The sequence below is a fragment of the Tachyglossus aculeatus genome, chromosome 12 (assembly GCF_015852505.1).
Source record: "Tachyglossus aculeatus isolate mTacAcu1 chromosome 12, mTacAcu1.pri, whole genome shotgun sequence".
Taxonomy (NCBI): domain Eukaryota; kingdom Metazoa; phylum Chordata; class Mammalia; order Monotremata; family Tachyglossidae; genus Tachyglossus; species Tachyglossus aculeatus.
The window spans coordinates 22,133,261-22,152,969 of record NC_052077.1 but is presented as its reverse complement, the minus strand read 5'-3'; the positions used below and the strand labels follow the sequence as shown (position 1 = coordinate 22,152,969).

General features: G+C 46.0%; 1 protein-coding gene across 4 annotated transcripts in view; it reads right to left on the bottom strand.

The window, feature by feature from the left end:
- Positions 1 to 19,709, bottom strand: part of FAM160A1 (family with sequence similarity 160 member A1) — a 185,741-nt gene that overhangs the window by 3,110 nt on the left and 162,922 nt on the right. For all 4 annotated transcript variants that reach the window (XM_038755011.1, XM_038755012.1, XM_038755014.1 and 1 more), the window contains 6 exons: positions 18,867 to 19,034; positions 17,238 to 17,317; positions 11,771 to 11,961; positions 7,968 to 9,134; positions 6,120 to 6,298; positions 4,996 to 5,134 (listed from right to left, as the gene is read on the bottom strand). In XM_038755011.1, the coding sequence (XP_038610939.1) occupies positions 4,996 to 5,134; positions 6,120 to 6,298; positions 7,968 to 9,134; positions 11,771 to 11,961; positions 17,238 to 17,317; positions 18,867 to 19,034 (1,924 nt within the window). The remainder of the gene's footprint in view (positions 1 to 4,995; positions 5,135 to 6,119; positions 6,299 to 7,967; positions 9,135 to 11,770; positions 11,962 to 17,237; positions 17,318 to 18,866; positions 19,035 to 19,709) is intronic.

Below are 19,709 nucleotides of genomic sequence, written 5' to 3'. Positions count from 1 at the left end.
ACTTAGTACAAATAATAAGCACTTAATAAGCACCATTAAAAACAGAAACAACAACAGCAATAACAACAATTAAAAAAAAAACTTAGGGGAACAATATTACATTAAAGGAGGGAACTTGTGTTGCCGGACGGATTCATGCCGGCTATCTCAGCCCCTCCGAGCCCAGAGACTCAAGTGTTAGCTGAATGTATTTTGCACGAGTCAGGCATTAATTTCTCCCTGGGAATAGATACTTGGGGAGCCATAGTCACTATTCCAGTCATTAGCGGACCAACTATTTCACTAAGGGAGTGATTCCAACCCCAACAGATGACTAAACGTAGAACCCAGAGTTCTGCTTAGGCCCCAGGAGAGTTTTGCTTACTAAGCTCCCCTTAAAGGCAGAAATGAGAGGGAGAAAATGGGGCTCTCCAGTTAAAGCACGGCTCCCTGAAGGCTGTCGGATGACACACTGAGGATCTCCACCGAGGAACTGATGGCTTCCAGCTGGGTTGAAACCCAACCCCAACCACAAAAGGCCCTCTTAGTCTAACTTCCTCTCTTATTGCCCCAAAACTAACCGCCCTGCCCACCCTCCCCAACTATAAAATATATCATGCAGATGCGGGATTTCTGGTGAAAAAAGTAGGGGGTTCGGTGGCAGGAGGGAGGAGCTAGATAGTAACTGTCGCATTTGTGAAGTGCTTACTCTGTGTTAAACACTGTACTACCCACTGGGGTAAATCAGATTAGACACAATTCCTGTCCCACATAAGGTACACAATCTAAGGGAAGAAGAATGGGTAACTTATTTCCATTTTTAAAGATAAGGAAACAGAGGCACTGAGAATCGAAGTGACTTGCCCAAGATCTCAGAGCAGGCAAGTGGCAGATCTGGGATTAGAACCCAGGTCCTCGGATTCCTAGGCCTGTGCTCCTTCCCTGAGGTCATGCTAAAGGGGAAAGGAAGCAAAGGGGAGTAGGCAAAATCAGCACCCCTCAAGACTGTAAGCTTGTTGTGGACAGGGAATGTGTCTGCTTATGGTTTTACTGTACTCTCCCAAGAGCTTAGTAGAGTGCTCTGCACACGGTAAGCAATCAATAAATACGGTTCAATGAATCAGGCTCCCCTGGTCACCTTCCATCCAACTCTGTGGCACCTCAGACTCATGGCCCCAGGCCTGAAGACCAGTAGATGCAGCTCCCTGGGGGGCCGGTTTGGCCCCTTCCCGATTCTGAAAGAACATTGGCCTCAATGCTACCTGTTAACTTGCCTTGTGCTTTCCTTTCGTCCCAGTTTCAGTGGTTAAAAACCCACTCATACCCACCTACATCTTTAGCATTTAGGGCCATACACACGATCAGACATTATTTACACCCTCTTTTGTTCCTTTCTGGACCAACCGCACATATTTATTTCTTCTCATCACTCCTAATAAATCAATAGTCCCAGACTCTTTAATTATCTTGACTGCTTTTTGAATCTCATCCCATTTTTCAACATTTTCCTGGTCAGGAGAAACCTGACTCTACTTCTAATCAGATCTGGCATTCGCAGCCCCTCCTGTCTCTCATTACCCCAGTTTTTTTTTGTGGAGACTGGCCCTTTTCACAGCATAAAATCATCCCCAGACTGAAAGCGTGACTGGAGCCGTGGCCCTGCGCTGGGAGCGGTCAGCTGAAAATTTAGCTGAAAACAGGCCTGGGTCTGTCTCACAGTAGAAAACCATTAAGGTAAAAAGCAGCCCAGCGTGGGGTAAATGTTTCAAGATTACAATGATCCATCTTATGAAAATTTTCAGGGAAAACCCTGGATGTCTCCATACTCAAACAATGGGAGCAAGATGTCCTGCAGCTGAAGGTAACAAAGGTTTTACCATCTTATTGAGGCCACAAATGGGGTCAGTTCAATCTCAAACTGGAGACAGACAGCATTCTGACTAAGGCCCGGGATCTGTAAGCCCGATACAGTCAATCAATCAATCGAGAGCACTGATTGAGCACTTGTTCTGCGCCAAGCACATAGTATTAAGCGCAGGACAGAGGGCAACAGAGTTAGTGAAAACATGTAGCTTCTGAGGTGTGGCATCTTTGGGCCCCTGACACCTTCCTTTTCCCCTTCTTCAGCCCCCACTACCACTCACAACTCATTTTTGGTTTTCTCTTCTGCACATTCCCATCCCTTCAACTGACATGTTTCCTTCTTGGTCTTCCCTACTGAAGAGCAGGACTACAGTCAATTTATCCAACCTGAATTCCGGAACAAAAGAGCACAAACCACCATCATGAAAGGGAAGACTAAAGGAGGCTAGATGTCACCTGCAACCCTGCATCCAAGTTTGGACAGGGAGGAAACAGGAAGGGACAAAACCTGTAATATCCAAGGGCTCCAATGCTACCACAGGGGCAGTTGGCAGAGTCGAATGGGTCACAGTCAATAGACCATTCTGAAAGACTTCAGACCCGAAAAGTAGTGTCTGGGTGCGTCAACAGACCCGGGAGAGGAGCAGGCTCAAGCCGGGGACGGACTGGCTTGGGAAGCTTATGGAGCCTCTGGAGCTGCCGTCACCTACGAAAACTTACGACCGTTAACTTCAGTTTGGAAGCATCAAAGAGACGGTTCATTCTTAACCAGGACCTTCACAAAGTGGGGAGATAGGCAAAGCCTACAAGAAGGACCAGCTTTAGGTACAGGCTCTTGAATCCCACTCCTTACAAATGAGTTCACAGGACACTCTGCTCACCAGAAAAAGAAGGGAATAAGAAATGAAAGTATAAAAAAAAAAAAATCAAGATTGGTGGATGACTTCCTAAAACGTTTCACTGGGCCCACAAAACTACAACTTGAGGGAGTTTGAGACCAACACCAAAAAGATTCCAGAAACTGGGTTAGAAACAGAATATTATGACGATTGCATTGACAGCTCCAGAAAAGAGCATAGCAGTCTAACTGCTAAGACTCCCAGCCTCTGCCAACTCTTGCCTCCTGAAAGGAGGGCTTCGTAACTGATGGGATTGGGACCCCAATCCTCAAACTCTGTTGCCCTTCAAGATGAACTTTTCATTTGTCACCTGCCCTTCCCACAGTCCAGGACTTCATCAAGCCCCTTTTCAGGCAGAAGTTCCACTTATTAAAGATAAACCTTTACTCATCAGAAAGAACTGGGAGGATGACTCTGGCCTCAAAACTCTGTAACACATCCCACAAACAGTGGAATTCCAGAACCTTCGGAGACTCTTACTTATGCAGCTCCTGGAGCCACACATGTCCCACAGATCCTGCCAGATATTCAGTCTGGACAAATACAAAAATGAATGGGGTGTTTGTCAGACTTCCTGCCTATGGAGTCTGCTCTTTGGCCAGTGTGTGTGCGTGCACACACATACACACACTCACACACAAACACAGTAGTGCCTTGCCACCTGATCCTTTGGAAAGCCACCAGGCCTGGTTTCAAGAATCCCATGGCCAGCAACACATCATCAGGAACGGCAAACAAACTGTATCCTTTATACTGAATATTCCCTTCTCATTCTCAGACCCATGACTGGAGATACAAGGAGCCTGAAATCCCGCTCCTCTAGCCACAGGACCCTACTGAGCTCTGCTTTCTTGCTTTATGTTGTCTAGGTGTTTTGTTTTCATCTCTCCTTAACACATCTGTCACCGGTCCCCTCTTCCCTTTCTTATTTTTGGATTGTGAGCCTTCTAAGTGGCAAGGACTGTGTCTAATTCCTACCAGCGTATTCTTTCCCAGAGCTTAATAGAGTGCTTTGCACTTAGTAAGTACTTATTAAGTAACTATTATTACTACCAGGACACCAAGGCTCCTACTGGCTGCAAATCTCTTGGCTCACCAAAGACCAGGCTGGCTTTCTTCTGGAGCAAATGGATGCCAGACCTCTATCAACAGGCCCTGGTGGGGGTGGGAAGGGAAATCCCAGAAATCCCCAGATCAAATTAGTCCCGTCTACCAGAGACCGTGGGGGTGCTTGGTCAGCAGTTTGGCCTCTCATCATGGACGGCTTCTTCTGTAGAGGGAGCATGATCTTTTGGCTCCGGTTGACTGCTACCCAGTGCCCAGGAATGACCAGCTTGGCACTACCGCGGCAAGCTGGGTTCTGACAATGGCCTATGCCAGCTTGGCTTCTGGGTACTCGCTTTTGGCCTTATGCTCTGAGCAGTTAGGAAAAGGTCTCTTCCTAAGAGTTGGGGTTTTCTTTGGGAAGGATGAGAGCCAATCAACTTGGCACACTTTTCAGACAAGTCAGAGGAGGTAATCAAGCATTCCGGGTGTTGGACCTTTTGGGGACAAGAAGTGGCATGCACAGACAAAGCTGCCATTGTGTGACAAGCACTCTGAAGGTTGCCAGAACTTTTCAGGCTCATCCTCCCCATCTTAAAGGTGCACTCTGCTAGAGCCAGACTTGCTCTAATTCTGTTGTATTGTACTCTCCTAAGTGCTTAGTACAGTGCTCGTCACATAGTAAGCACTCAATAAATATCACTGATGATCATTATGATGATGACAACTTTAGACTAAAAATAAACTGGAACCCAACTCACCCAGCCTAGGAGTTTAGCTAAAGCACGTTCACTGATTGGCCAGCGAGCGATTTGAAAACACAGGGAACCACCAAGGATGTTCCCCTTTGTGTTGGGAAGCAAAAAAATGGATTGGCACATGGTCACGCTCATGGGCCTGACAGTGAACTACAGTTTAGCCCCTTCTGGGAAGCCATTTTTGTAAATACACCAAGTGCTCTCCTGAGCCCCCGGAGCTGGTCCAGGCTGGCGAGCCATCACCACAGATCTGGACTCTGGCTTAAAAATCACGATCATTAGCCATTCAATTAGATCAAAGCAGAAATTCTTCCAGCTGAACTGGCACAGCAGTGATCCTTCTTCCCGCTTTTCCCTTCCCAGAAAACGGGAGGAGAGCGGTGGAGGGCAGGAGCAGGCAGCCGACTGCTTTCCACGGTTCCTCCAAGTCACTCTGGGGAGGCTGACGTTACCTTTGACTAATGACTCGTCGCTCCCATCGGTCATGTCCACCCGGAAAAGCAGGTACTTCTGGGCTTGGAGGAGGAGTCCCGGAAAATCTCTCTCTATTGAAGCAAACTGTTCAATTTTATTTTTCACCGAGGCGAGAACCTGCCAGAAATTTTGAAAAAGTCTCCAAGTTAATTCCACACAACCGCATCACAGGAGCTGTCACCCAAAATGCCCCCTTCTCCCTCCTTCTTAGACTAAGAGCCCCATGTTGGGGGGGTAAGGAGGGAGGGATGTATTTGATCTGAGTATCTTGTTCCTATTCCAGTGCTTAGTACCTAATAGGCTCTTAATACCTTTGATATTATTAGCAATAATAATAATTTAAAAATGCTAGGCATGCTATCACTACGCACTTTAATAAGACCACTGAGAGAATCAACATTGCAAGTCGGCTGGAAAAATGTCCTCGTGAGGTCAGAATAGCTCATGGGTGTCTACACAGTGTCTGACATCACGAGTATTGGAACATAGGCTTGGGAATCAGAGGTCGTGAGTTCTAATCCCGCCTCCACTTTTCTGCTGTGTTACCTTGGGAAAGTCACAACTTCTCTGCGCCTCAGTTACCTCATCTGTAAAATGGGGATTGAGACTGTGAGGCCCACGTGGGACAACCTGATCACCTTGTAGCTACCCCAATGCTTAGAACAGTGCTTGGCACATAAGAGCTTAACACATACCATTATCATTATTATTATTATTGTTATTATTATAACCCAGGTATTTTGCAAGGACTCAACCCCTGTGTTATAGAAGACTTTGTTTAACTCAAGACTGTGAGCTCCTCTTGGGCAGGGATTGTGGCTACCAACTCTATTGTATTGTACTTTCCCAAGCATATGGCGCTCGTGGTAAGTGATCAATAAATAACATTGATTGACTGCTTGTTCATCGTTAATGCCTAAATTTCCAAGAGGATAACCAAAGGCATCATATTAAATGAGCTCTGAGGCTCGTGCAGAGAAATAGCCTTCAGGTTAATCAGAAAGGGCAAGAAAACAGAGAGAGAGGAACCAGATTTGAAAAAGCCCTGTCCCTTAGCAACCAGCCGGGCAACAAGTATCACTGGGTTCAAATGCAGGACTACCTGATATAAAGAGCGAACACTTGGCTGAAAGACCATGTTGGTGTTGAGCAGAAAGGACCGAAGAAGAGGTTGTGGGTAGCTGGCCAGCTGAGTAATGATTCCTATGAGCAGCAAATTAACATGCAAGGAGTTCTCCAGCATGTTTTCCAGCTTTGACAGCACCACGCTGATAAATGGTCCTGTGGGAAAAAACAAAGGCTTCTATATTAGTTAAAACATATGTATTGGGGTTTTTTTCCCCTACAACAAGGTGAACCATTGGAGAAGGATTTCCCCATATCCACTCAGGTCCATCCAGACTTCCCACATTGCCAATTAATCCCAGCAGGAATAAAGAGGTCAGAAGGAGACGATAAGAACAGCAGTGTTAATTCCAACAGTTTTCACATCACACTGATGCAGCCTTGCCATTCGAACTGTTGCAGTTGCTGTTAACTTATTTTGATGTCCGTCTCCCCCCTTCTAGACTGTGAGCCCGCTATGGCCAGGGACTGTCTCTCTCTGTTGCTGAATTGTTCCAAGCGCTTAGTACAGTGCTCTGCACACAGTAAGCACTCAATAAATATGATTGAATGAATGACCTGATCCTCAGGTCCACAAACCTAAAAAGAAATTAGGCTAGTCCTAAGAGAAACCATAATGTGTGCACAAACGCATTTGAAGAAAAACCGAAAAGAAAACTCACTATGGGAGAACCCTGTCCTCAGATCCTGGGGTGCTTTTTGATCTGTGCCCCCCGGGGGTGGGAGAGAACTCAGTAGAAAGAGGGTCCCTTCAGCAAACCTAGCATAGGCCAGAGAAAGGGATTCTGGAAATGCACTTCTCCAACACAATGGGATGTGAGGGGACAAGGAATTTTCCCTGGATGGCCAACTGGGAGCCCCCTTTGCCCAGAGCTGTGTGGGGCTAGAGGACCGGAAAAGTGAACTCATTTTAGGTCAAGGGGTCAACGTCTTGTCAAACCGGTGAGGAAAGCTCTCAGTTGGGATCACGCATCAAAGTGTTGGGTGGAGGGGCGGGGCAGGGAAAGAGACGGAGAAGGCTGCCCACAATTGCAGCCAACATGGAAAAGCGGGTTGGCCTGAGCCCTCCCAGTTGCACACCATACAGCAGCTCAGTGATTATAAAATCAGTCCATAAAAATTAACAAAAGAATGCCTCCCATAATTTGTGCCTCCTGAAAAGTAGTGATTTATACATTCTGAGTTCACTCAAGACAAAGAAACCATGAAAGAGAGAGATTTAGCTTCAGTAAAATTACTTGTAGATATTTTACATTTTTACCATGAAAATGCCACAGTAAATAATAATAATGTGTGTTTGTGCATTCGTTTGTTTTCAGGGTGGCTTTTGATGATGCCACTAAAGCATTATTTGTAATGAAAGAACATAACCTTTGATGAATGTAAGAACCTTACGGACACTTTGCCGCCACAGATATGAGTTAAAGACAATGAAAACAGTTTTCACTGCAAGACGCTTCCTTCGCTAAGACCACAGTTCATAACAAAATACTGATGAAAGGGGAAAAGGAAAACTACAAATTATAGTCAGCTCCAGGGCCAAACCTGACAGGAAAGAGGCAACTTCCCCAATGACCTCTCTCGGAAGTTCAGGATAGGTGAACTGGGCTTTGAGAAATGGGAACCCCAGAGGCCCGCCGGGGGTGGGAAGCAGGGAGAGTGATGGGTCCTAGGTCAGGCAGCCTCGTCAACTCCCTCCACTCACCCCAGGGTTGGATCCCCTCTGCTTCTCAATCTCCACCCTTGCATCTGTCCAGCCTCACGTGTCGCTTAAACTGCTTAACATGGCTGGCACCCAGAGTGCAGAAACCTTGGAAATTTTTACCTGTAAATGGGGCAACTTGAGGCCTTCCTTGGTAATTGGCAAAGATGGTCTGATCCTTTGTCCCAAAGAGAGATGGGAGACTTTCCACAGAGGGAGAATCCACTGTAAAAGTGTTTAAGATTTCTTCTTCCTCCTCTTCCTCTTTTTTTCTATCTTTCTCCTCTTTTTTCTTCTCTTCTTCCCCCTTCCTGTCCTGTTCTTCCTCATCTTCCTCGACCCTTATGCTAGACACAGGATTGGATGTGAGCAATTTCTGTTCCTCCACGTCCTCAGTACCAGAATCCAATTCTCTAATGATTTTGTCACACTGTGCAATGAAATCTTCACTGTCTGTGTTGAGGGCTGTTATACTGGAATTCTGATCTGCCTCAAGGGTAGACAGTGAAAACTCCAGGGCCGGCTGGGAAGCTCCTTCAGGGACATTGTGGTTGATTTGTTCTTCCTTGATTTCATCTTTAGCCAAGCTTGAATTCTTCCCATTCTGCTCCTCCTCCAAGCAGGCCTCTGGCTCGGGCCTAGGGAACGGCCCATGGTTCATGGGGTCATTTTGAACTCCAGTTTGGGTGTCTGCTGATGACTCAAGTGGTTTCTCCTCCTGCTTTTGCAAGTCACTAGTTTCCTGAGCATCCTTCTCGGCACATAACCTATACACCATAACGTCGTCCTGAAAGTCCGAATCCTCTACGTATGACCCTTTGATAAGCATGATGGCGTTCTTCTTCATCTCTTGGATGTGCTTGGGGGGGTTACTCGGGGGTGTGGGGTTTACATTCTCCAAGCCCTCATGCGACCTAGAGGGGCTGGCCTCTGACCCGGGGGAGATCCCCGTGTCATAGCTGTCATCCCACTCCAGCTCCATCGGACTCTTTTCTCTCGTTTGCACCGGCTGAGAGGAACTGGGGCTACTAGGGAGCTTCTGTTTCAGCCTGAACATGGGGTAGGCCAGGTTCTTACTGTTCTCCTCAGCCAGACTGCGGAGCAAGCCGTCCGGGTCCGGGGATTCCCCATCATAGAGGGAAGACCAAACCCTGCAGTCCCTCATGCAGTGGCTGATGCTGGCGTGAGCTTCCCAGAGGTACTGAAGGTAGCTCACATCCAATGCCTTCCCACGCTCCACAATGCAGGCTGACTGAGAAACCTCCAGGCAGGAAGACTGCTCGCTGGGCCCTGAAATGAAAGGTGACAAGATTCAAACACTACGATCTTGGTTCACAATGGAGAAAACACACACACACACACACACACACACACACACACACACACACCAAACAAAAAAAAAAAAACACAACTACCCAAGAACGAGCATTGTTTGCTCACGAGACGGGCAGTCAGATACCTTGGCTCCCTTCAAGGCCCTGCTGAGAGCTCACCTCCTCCAGGAGGCCTTCCCAGACTGAGCCCCTTCTTTCCTCTCCCCCTCGTCCCCCTCTCCATCCCCGTCTTACCTCCTTCCCTTCCCCACAGCACCTGTATATATGTATATATGGTTGTACATATTTATTACTCTATTTATTTATTTTACTTGTACATTTCTATCCTACTTATTTTATTTTGTTGGTATGTTTGGTTCTGTTCTCTGTCTCCCCCTTTTAGACTGTGAGCCCACTGTTGGGTAGGGACTGTCTCTATGTGATGCCAATTTGTACTTCCCAAGCGCTTAGTACAGTGCTCTGCACATAGTAAGCGCTCAATAAATACGATTGATTGATTGGCTCCTCAGGAAGGAGCTCCCCAGCCATCATCCCCAGGACTCGGTAAATTCCCTTGTCCCGCAGAGGCTGGGACTAAATTGGTGAGGCGGCCCGCTGGGTGTCTGCATGCCAATTCTCCCGGCGGCCAAGTCCTTAGCTCATAATAAGTCAGGCAATTAGGGAGGCACAGCCTCTCTTTCCGGCCAATTGGGCACCAATTAGTAGCAGCAATGTACTAAGCAGCACAGTGACCCCGGAGTCCTGCCCTCGTACCTCTCTCTGCACCTGCTCCCAATCTCCTACTGCAGTCACACTCTCTCCACAGTCTGCCTTTGCCTCTCTTCTGTTTCCCCAGCTATCTTGATGCTTTCATAATAATCATAGTAATAATGGTGATATTGATTAAGCGCTTACTATCTGTCAGCAGGCTGCACTGACTTTGCATAAAATATGCCCTTGAGTGCCTTGAGTGCCCTTCTGAAGCCTCAAACTGTCTTCCCTTTGCTCTTTCTCCTCAATTTTCCCCAACCATTGCGCCACTCCTGTTCTGGCTGTTGCTCTCCCGCCCGCCGCTTCTACTCCACGGCCCTGACCACCTGGGCCAGCCTAGTGTCCATCAGCTTGCTCGGTGGGCACTCAAGGTGAAGGCCACATCTACTGCAGTCAAGCTCCCAAAGCCCCAGTCAGCCACAGAGCTACCAGGCCTTCCTCAAGCCCTTATATACTACTCAGGGAGGGGCACCTTAGTGAACCCCACGATCTCAGGAGGCTCTCGTAAATCATACATTTTTCCTAACCACGTGAACAGTGAAGCGCAAACTGAGGGTTAAATAAGAGGACAACAGAAATGCTTATGGAAAAAATAAAACTCCAATTCTGAGGGGAAGAAACAGAGAAAGTTAGGTGCAAATAGGTGAAATATTAACTGGAAAGGTGGAAAAAAAACTAATTAAAAAAACAGTTCCAGAAGATATATAGGGTAATTAAAAACTGCCTAAAATTACTAAATCACACACACTCTAAATCACACGATATAAAGACCAAGAAATAATAGAAAACCGTGCATTTCTAAACATTTATTTACTCCAAATATGCTGATTTTTTTCAGGCTGCTGGATATATTTTATGCAAAGTTGAGGAATGGCTGGGTGGATTGAAGCGGGTGGTTAGGAGAAAATCTAAAATAAAATCTGGAAAGAGGTTAGTCTAGCCCAAGTGATTCCTGGCGGTAGAGGAGCAATTGGAGATTTAGTGACCTAGAAGCATTACACAACTGTCTAAAAATGCAGGCAGTCCTCAGGACTGATGGAGCTATGCCTGGGTGCAGTATTAGTCGATGATTTATTCTGCTTTACTCCTCCCACCCCGCTCTTCATCCCTGTTCTGTGATGAGCATTTTTGATTCCCCAAGTCATAAGACAATGCAACCTTTTCCTACCTTCACACCTAAAGCCATCAATTAGCACCATATAGGTTCAGAAAAGGCCTTTTTCAAAAAAAAAAAAAAAATAGTTTGTCTGTGGCATTTGAGAACTGGGAAGGAGTGTGGCCATCAGCCAGGGGGAGGGTGTGCTGGAGATGAGAGAACACGGTGATTTTACTCAACAGAAAAACCCTGAAATCTCAGATTTCATGTTTTGCAAAAACCATCACATCCAGATTTGCACCTGAGAGCGTTTCAGAGGACCACCAAAACCGAGGGTGGAAAACATAAGCTTTCCTCTATGCTCCAGGAGCTTAGAATTAGGCTGTGGCACACACAATCTAGAAAATCAAATGATCCATACCTAGGTCATTCAAGGATCAAAATATGGGGTTTGCTCCCGGTTTCCATAGAGCCACAGTGATATCCCAAATTTGCTTTTGAAGGCATGGAACCTTTTATCATTCTGGCTCTGCTTTGCTAACACTTGGTAGAAGTTGAAAATTATCGTTATTTTGGAACTCCAAAAACCAGGGTAAATATTTTGAAAAATGAAGAAGTTAATTCATAAAGCAAAGAGGCTTTCCCTTGTTTTAATTGCTTCCAGGTTTCACACAGCACAGTCTCTTCAAAGAGAAACGTGAATTTAAGATCCTTTTGTTTCCAGACAATGCCCTGGGGGCACCTACCTGCTTTATTGTGCATGAACTTGGACCAGAGGATATAATCACGCTCCTGGTTCCCAAGTGTCAGAGTGATTCCACTAGAGCAGCAGACTGGGGTCAAGGCAAGTAGTTTAGCAGCAGAGACAGAATAGCAATCTCGTTCTTTCACAGCTAATTTTTGACTCATCATCATGTGATTGCACGGAATCAGATACCTGGAATCAAAAGAATCATAGTCAGGAATCCATCCCAAAGCAACTCTGCATTTACACAAATAGCTCGTCTGTACTTTCCCCTTTCTGATAATTCACAGGTGTTGATATTTTTCCCAGTGCTAGGTAGTGACTACCTCTCTGCACAGAAGGAATTCAACCCTTCTCAATTCCACTTCCAATGAAGTACAGCAGTGAACTGGGTGCTGAGAGAGGGCAAGAGTGCCTTGCCTGTGGATGACCAGTCGCCCTAACTGGATTGTAACTGAAAGTCCAGCTTTAAACTGGTTCCAATATATTTACTATTTTCATTTTCCACACCGAGCTCTCCCTCTGCCACAATTCTTGCTGCCAAGTTTCTTGGCTCAGATGCGATGGCAGAGTTTATACAGACCTGGAAGGAGAACATAGAGGCTCTGGTGCAAGGGGTCCCTCAATAAATGCTCTCTGATTTCACAAAAATCAAAAATCTTGTTAATTCCATAAAGTGGAAGCTACTATGTCCATCCAGCCATCAATCAAGCAATCAACGGTATTTGAACACCTACCGTGTGCAAGAGCACTGCACTAAACACCTGGGAGAGTCCAAGAGAGTTGGTAGACCCAATCTCTGAATAGATATTGAGTGTAGGGCATATGCTGCATGCATGGCATAACCGTGTGGTGCCCCCAGACGTTCCTTTAGTAACTGGGAGGGGCACCCGAGGTTACAACAACCCAATCCAGATCCCGGCTATTAGAGCAAGACCAAAGTTTTGGGTTGCCAACTTTTTAAAAAGAAAAATATTGTATTTGTTTAGCATTTATGATGTGCCAGGCATTGTACTGAGAGCTGGGGTAGAGACAAGCTAATCAGTTTGGACACAGTCCACGTTCCATGTGGGGCTGACAGTCTTAATCCCAATTTCACAGATGAGGTAACTGAGGCACAGAGAGGTTTAGTGACTTGTCCAAGGGCACACAGGAGACAAGTGGCACTCTATCCACTAGGCCCTGCTGCTTCTAAGCTGCCAGCAAAGATTTGGGGCCTAGAAATGCCAAGTTCTGATTATTGCTCAACAGAGTGAAAACTGCCTAAAACAGGGTGGGATTTGTTTAAGGGGGTTGAAGTCTAAAGAGGAAGAAAGGCAGATGCTGTGTCCTCCAAATACAAGAAGAGTTTGGATAGATGCCAATGGGAAGAGCAAGATGGTATTGCAGCACTGAACCTTTACTAGATTTCCTCCATTTCAGGACCCCCAGGCCCAGAGTCAAATAGCACTCCTCTACTGATACTGCTAAACCAACACAATCACAGTTCAGTTGTGATATACTAGTTGGGGTCATGAATAATTAAAAAAAATTATTCAATGTTTTCAGGCTGTGGATGTCTGATGATTGCTTTGAGGATAATGAAAGTCAAATAGAAATTATCCTGATATGAGATTGTATACATGGGCTCCCTCCACTCTAGTCCATTTCATCTGAGGCGGCAAATACGGGCCCTTAGACCACATCTCATGAAAACATGTTTCACCAGTGGCTGGTTTGAAACTGCGTTAAATTACTGGCTTATTTGGCAACTGCTACTCTGCAAAAAGAGATGCCCAAGAAATGGGCTAAGTAGCTGAAGTACAGGAAGTCCCGAACAACAAGATTCACAACTCTGTGCTTCAGGGCTGGGCAGAAACCACCCCAGAGGCTTTGCTGCCTTCCTTCTTCCTAAAGTGGTGAAGACAGACAGAAAACTACAGTCACCCAACTGTTTCCTCCTATCAAGGCACGTCAACCATGACCTAACAGTAAAGCTCCCACACTGACAAAGCCACAATGTTAAGTGGCATAATCATTCACTCAATCATATTTATTGAGCATTTACTGTATGCAGAGCACTAGACTAAGTGCTTAGGAGAGTACAATACCAACAATAAACGGACACATTCCCTGCCCACAATGAGCTTAGTCTAGACAATCAATCAATGGTATTTGAACTCTAACTGGAGTAAGTAGACATGATCCCTGCCCACAAGTCTTTAGTCTAGAGGACATAAGACAATAAGATAACCATTAGGATACATGGCAAAGAGCAAAAGCAGTGGGATAACTTTGGAAAATGAGGCTAAGATCATAACTTGCTTTACAAAGATGTGTTGATGGTATTTGCTCAGCACCTATTTTGAAGAAAGCCCTGTACTGGCACTGAGTTGACACTTCCCATATGATTACATTCCCCCACACTGGCCTTGTGCTCCACTCTCTTCAGAACCAGCGCTTCTCTAGTACTTACCTCCACGCTCCCTGAGTGCTATGTCTGAATTCGGAGGCCTGGGCTTTTCGTAATATCTACAGAGTCTTGAATTTCTGATAATTACTTTGGCCACATATTCAATAATGGAATTTGGAGAGAAAAGAATTCCATTTACTGGGTCGTGATTCTGAGTAGCAAGAGCTCTTTCCACTAGGTCACACTGCTTCTCTTGAAGCCCTGTTTATCTTATTTATGAATTCACTGCCTACTTCTGTTCCTATTCTACTGTATCTCTCCTTTAACTCTTGTTCCAATTTTTGGTTGAAATTTGTGCTTAACTGTCTCTCCCTACTGGATGGTAAGGTCCTTGAGGGCAGGGCCCATGATGAACTTTTATTTTCTGGCCCCAAGCCCCTAGGACAATATTCTCTTATCAGTAGTCCCTCCATAAATATCAATGATGACAATAGATAAGAATAGCCCTAGCTTTGGCAATTATAATATTCTGTGGCCTAGTGGAAAGTGCACAAGCCTGGGAGTGAGAGGACCTGGGTTCTAATGCCAGATCTACCACTTCCGTGCTGGGTGCCTTTGGGCAAGTCAATTAATTTCTCCAGGCTTGAGTTTCCTCATCTGTCAAATGGGGATTAAATACTTGTTCTCTCCCACTTGTGAGCCCCACTGTGGGACAGGGTCTGTGTCTGACCCAATTAAACTTGTTTCTTCCTCAGTGCTTAGAACAGTGCTCAAGACACAGAAAGACCGAACAAAAACCACCATAATTAATCCTCAGTCTCTATTGTGCTGCCCTCTCGACATGCTTCACCTTTGAATTATCAGGACCACTTCGGAGGGGGGATTGCTTTGCGGGTTCCGTTTTCACAACTGTCAAATCCCTGACCTCAACCAGGATTGATAAATAGGACCAACAGGGAGAACAGTAACTACAGGCAGCACTGTGCTGCTGGCAAACCCAGACAAAAAGTCACTGAAAAACCAGGAAGAGCAGACTTTCAGCCACCACAGGTCTGAGCTAAATCATACCTGGAGCACCAGAGAGCTTCCATCTCTCATGGGCACAGCCACGTCTTCTTCCACCCTAACTTATGCCTTGTGTCTGACTGGTATGTGGGCATGTATGTATATATATATATATATATATATATATATATATATATATATATATATATATATATATAACCATATAATTAATTGTACATTCAATTACTTCTTCTGTTTAGCCTATTTGTAAATATTCCTCTCTGTCTCATTAAAGTGTCAACTCCTGTGGGCAGGAAAAGTGTCTCAGGTATTTGTTGTATTCACCAAGCACTTATTAAGATGCCCAATAAATATCATTACAGGCACCACTATGACTTCGGCTGGTTTTCAAACATCTGATTTTCGAATCAGCAGATGCCCAATCTGAACCAGGCACATGTGACGTTTAAATAAAGTCAGGCCATGCGGAAGTCAGGGAGGGACCTGTTTCAGCAACTCAAAAGTCCCCTCCACCAAGTTACACCTGGATTTCACCCAGGCCCTATAATGCATTCTGACATTTTCACAGAGACTAGATGGAAAGCTAATGTAATCCTTTTAGGACAGATAACTAATGCTCTATCCTGCCTGCCCGAAGTGCTTCCTTATGATCTGGTGTCTTCTCTGCTAATGCCTCCAGATTACCAGTGACCTGGTCTGAATCCCATATAAAGGCAGAGCAGAACCTCTTCCTCATACTTAAGAAAAAGGGACAAGAGCTATGATTCCCAAATAACTGCTATCAGTGGTTGGTTATCCAAAAACAAATGGAAATAGCATCTGGCTAAACCTTTAATGAACCACCACGGGGGTGGGGAGGGGGGGAGAGGGAGAGAGGGAGAGAGGGGGAGAGGGGGAGAGGGGGAGAGGGGGAGAGGGGGAGAGAGAGGGGGAGAGGGGGAGGGAGAGGGGGAGAGGGGGAGGGAGAGGGAGAGGGAGAGGGAGAGAGAGAGAGAGAGAGAGAGAGAGAGAGAGGTTCTACCTCTGTCTGTCTGTCTCCCCCTCTAGACTGTAAGCTCTTTGTGAGCAGGGAACGTATCTATCAACTGTTATACTGTAATGAATCGATGGCACTTAATCAATCGATGGTATTTATTGAGTGCTTACTAAGTGCAGAGGACTGTACTAAGCACTTGGGAGAGTAAAATACAACATAATTAGCTGACACATTCCGTTGCCCATAATGATAAGTAATTTTTAAAATAATTTAAAGATATGTACATAAGTGCTGTGGGGTTCGGGGTGGGGCAAATATTAACTGCCCATAGGTCACAGATCCAAGTGCAACTTGTACTCTCCCAAGTGCTTAGAATGGTGCTCTGCAGACAGTGCTTAATAAATATGACTGATTAATGGTTTGATTCTACCCTCAATCAGGCCATGATGCTGCTAGAACACTGTTAGGGGAATGAGGGGCTCATTGTGGGCAGGGAACATGTCTACAAACTCTGTTATACTCCACTCCCCCAAGCGCTTGGTACAGTGTTCTGCACACAGTAAGTGCTCAATAAATATGACTGATTGGTTGATTGAGAGGCCATCTTTCCTCTGTTGTAGGCTGTTTGGATACAGCACTGCACACTGCTGTTGGAATCAACAGTTGGGAGTATGCGAAATGTTGGGTCTGGATCAGTTTTCCTTAGGGTGAGGTTTTGCAAAAATCCGCCACCTTACAGGAGAGCTGGCTGTATTTTGGAGGAAGTGTTCTAGTCAGAATCAATAGGAATCAACGTTTACTGAGTGTCCACAGGACATACTTAAGCACTTTCGGTTTTTTATGAACACCTTTAAATGTTTCAGTAATTTTTCCATGTAGATCTGATTGCCTCATTAACGTGCTGTTGCCACATGTTGAGCGAGAAACTTTAAAATCGATCTTGGGTTCAACACAAAATATAAATCTGGGAGGCATTAGTGTGAACTTTCTAGGAAGGAAAAATTCTACCTGGCTTTGTTTTCAAAGGACAGTCATCATGGGGCAAGAGCAAAGGAAATGAAAAAGACATTTTACCTTAGGACTAGTTGCAGCATCACATCTTCACAATGTAAACCAATGAGAGTTCTGAACAGCGCCAGAGACACTACGCAGAGCTAAAAAGTGATAAACAGATTGAATCTTTGCTCTCGCAGGGTGGTAGCTCTAGTCCACAAACTCCCCCCACCCCAACCCCGCAGGTGTACTTCATTCAGCACTATCATTAGCGCCCACATACAATGATTCAGAAACCCCGGTGCTGGGAGAGTCAGAGCTATAAGCTTCCTCTCCGATGACCCTTTCCATCACCGGTTAGTGTTTATCACTTCTACATTTGGCCACACTGCTCGTTCTGACACCTGCTTCTGTGACAGAAGTGGAAAACCCAGAGACCCTGGAGGTGAAGTAGTAGTAGTAGTAATAATAATAATAAAACCTGTTAAGTGCTTACTATGTGCCAAGCATCATTCTAAGCACTGGGGTAGATACAAGTTAATCAGGTCGGATACAGTCCCCATCCCACATGGGGCTCACTCTCTTAATCCCCATTTTACAGATGAGGTAACTGAGGCCCAGAGAAGTTAAGTGATTTGTCACATGAGGTCACACAGCAGACAAGTGGTGGAGCCAGGATGAGATCCCAGGCTTGTGGGACCGATCCCAGATACTAAAGGGGGCAGAGCTGGCACGGGTGCACTTCAGCCCTTCTTTTCCTGATCTCTGTCAGTTCACAGAGCAGAGCTGGGCAGCAGGAAGGGTTTTGCATGCACGCACCGACTCCGAAATGGCTGCAAATTGAATCTTGTCAACGTTTTATAAAACCTTTTCTGAGATAACAATGACTGAGGCTTCTCGGTCCCAGGAGCCCGCGGAGGGCTACGGTTTTGGCTTCTGCAGCTGGCCACACCGCAGAGCAGGAAGCTCATCTACTATCAGAGAAGCTCGCTGACATGGACCCCAAGTTGCTTAGGGATGGAGATTTCTTCACCATGCCCATTTCCTTCGCCTGGGAAGCAATCACTGCGATGCAACAGAGACAACATTTGTGTTTTTTGGCTCCTGAGGCTGCGTGGGGATTTCCAGAGTTAATCAGGAGCTTCGGGCTGAGTAATGATAGCCTACATTCAAAACCACACACGTTCCCATTTCAAAACACTTGCGGATAGAGATACTGTCCCTAATACACAAACTTAATGTTCATTCCGACTCCTTGGCACTGCCTGTACATATGTTTCCCTGCATTTTACCTCCTCAGAAGCAAAACATTAAGCTAGTTCTGGAGAAGAGAGTGCCAGCCTGGACAGATTTAGAAAAATACCTTCTAGAATCCAGTGAGCGTTAACCCCCTGCCAGCAAAACATATTAGCTAGTCTTGCTTTCTGCCAAATCTGTTCCAAAAAGGTTACAGCCAGGGCAGGGGTGGAGAGATGGGGTGGGGAAAGGGGGCAGGTGGGAGTTGGAGAAGAGATGTTTTACACTTTCCCCGCCAAACAGAACAAACCATGCTTCTCATCCCTAGTACAACCGGAGGGCTTTCCCTGTTCAATCAAATCAATCCACTGATAGCATTTATTGAGTGCTTACGGTCTGCTGAGCACTGTGCTAAGCGCTCAGGAGAGGACAATACAACAGAGTTGGTAGACACATTCCCTGCGCTCTCCTTACCCGAAACGGGGTGTTGATTCGGCTCGTGAGAGTATCCAGGATGTGGACGTTTTCATGCCGGTGCAGGAGGATGAAACGAAGGAAGATCTCAAGAAGAGCTGGCTCTGAGACGCTGCGCAGAAAGAGATCCAAATACGCAGTCGTGGTCATGACCTCCTCCACTGTCACCTGTGACCAAAGACGGAGTGAACACAGACCCCTGAGGGCAAACGGCGTTCTCAGGGCAACAGCTCCCCACTGCATCTGCAGTGATCCCATCAAGGAAAGAGCAAGGCTCTTATGAGTGTGGACTGCATGATTTTATTTGAAGCCTCTGACCGCTTCATATGCCAAACCACCTCAAGCTAGCTGCAGCACCTGAATTCAGTCAAAGGAAAAAGCTTCCAGAAGTTCTTCAGGTGGCCCAAAAGGCTTAATCAATTTCAACTGCAGTTAAAACACCTTCAACACTTTGAGTGAAATGACCAGAGAAAGAAGCGAGAGGTGGGAGGACAGGGCAATGTATGCGCACACGACCGTTCATGTGAGCCGCAAAAGCTGTAGTTGCATTTTTCAAAGACAAAAATCATACCAGTTGCCAGGAGTTTGCCTTTTGACCTCTATCTCCATTTGGCTCCCAGGGCTCAATCCCACAGGAATGAACAGGCTTCATAATGAGAGGGGTGGAGAGGGTCAGGATCCCCACACCCTTATGACTGGTGCACGGGACCAGGAAATGTTCCCAGCCACCTCTCCAAGTGCCACCCTCTGAACTGCGACAAGTCCCCGAGTATCCTATCATCCCTCTCCCTTCAGAGGACCCACCACTCACATAACCAAATACAGAAAAATGGTAGAGCAGCT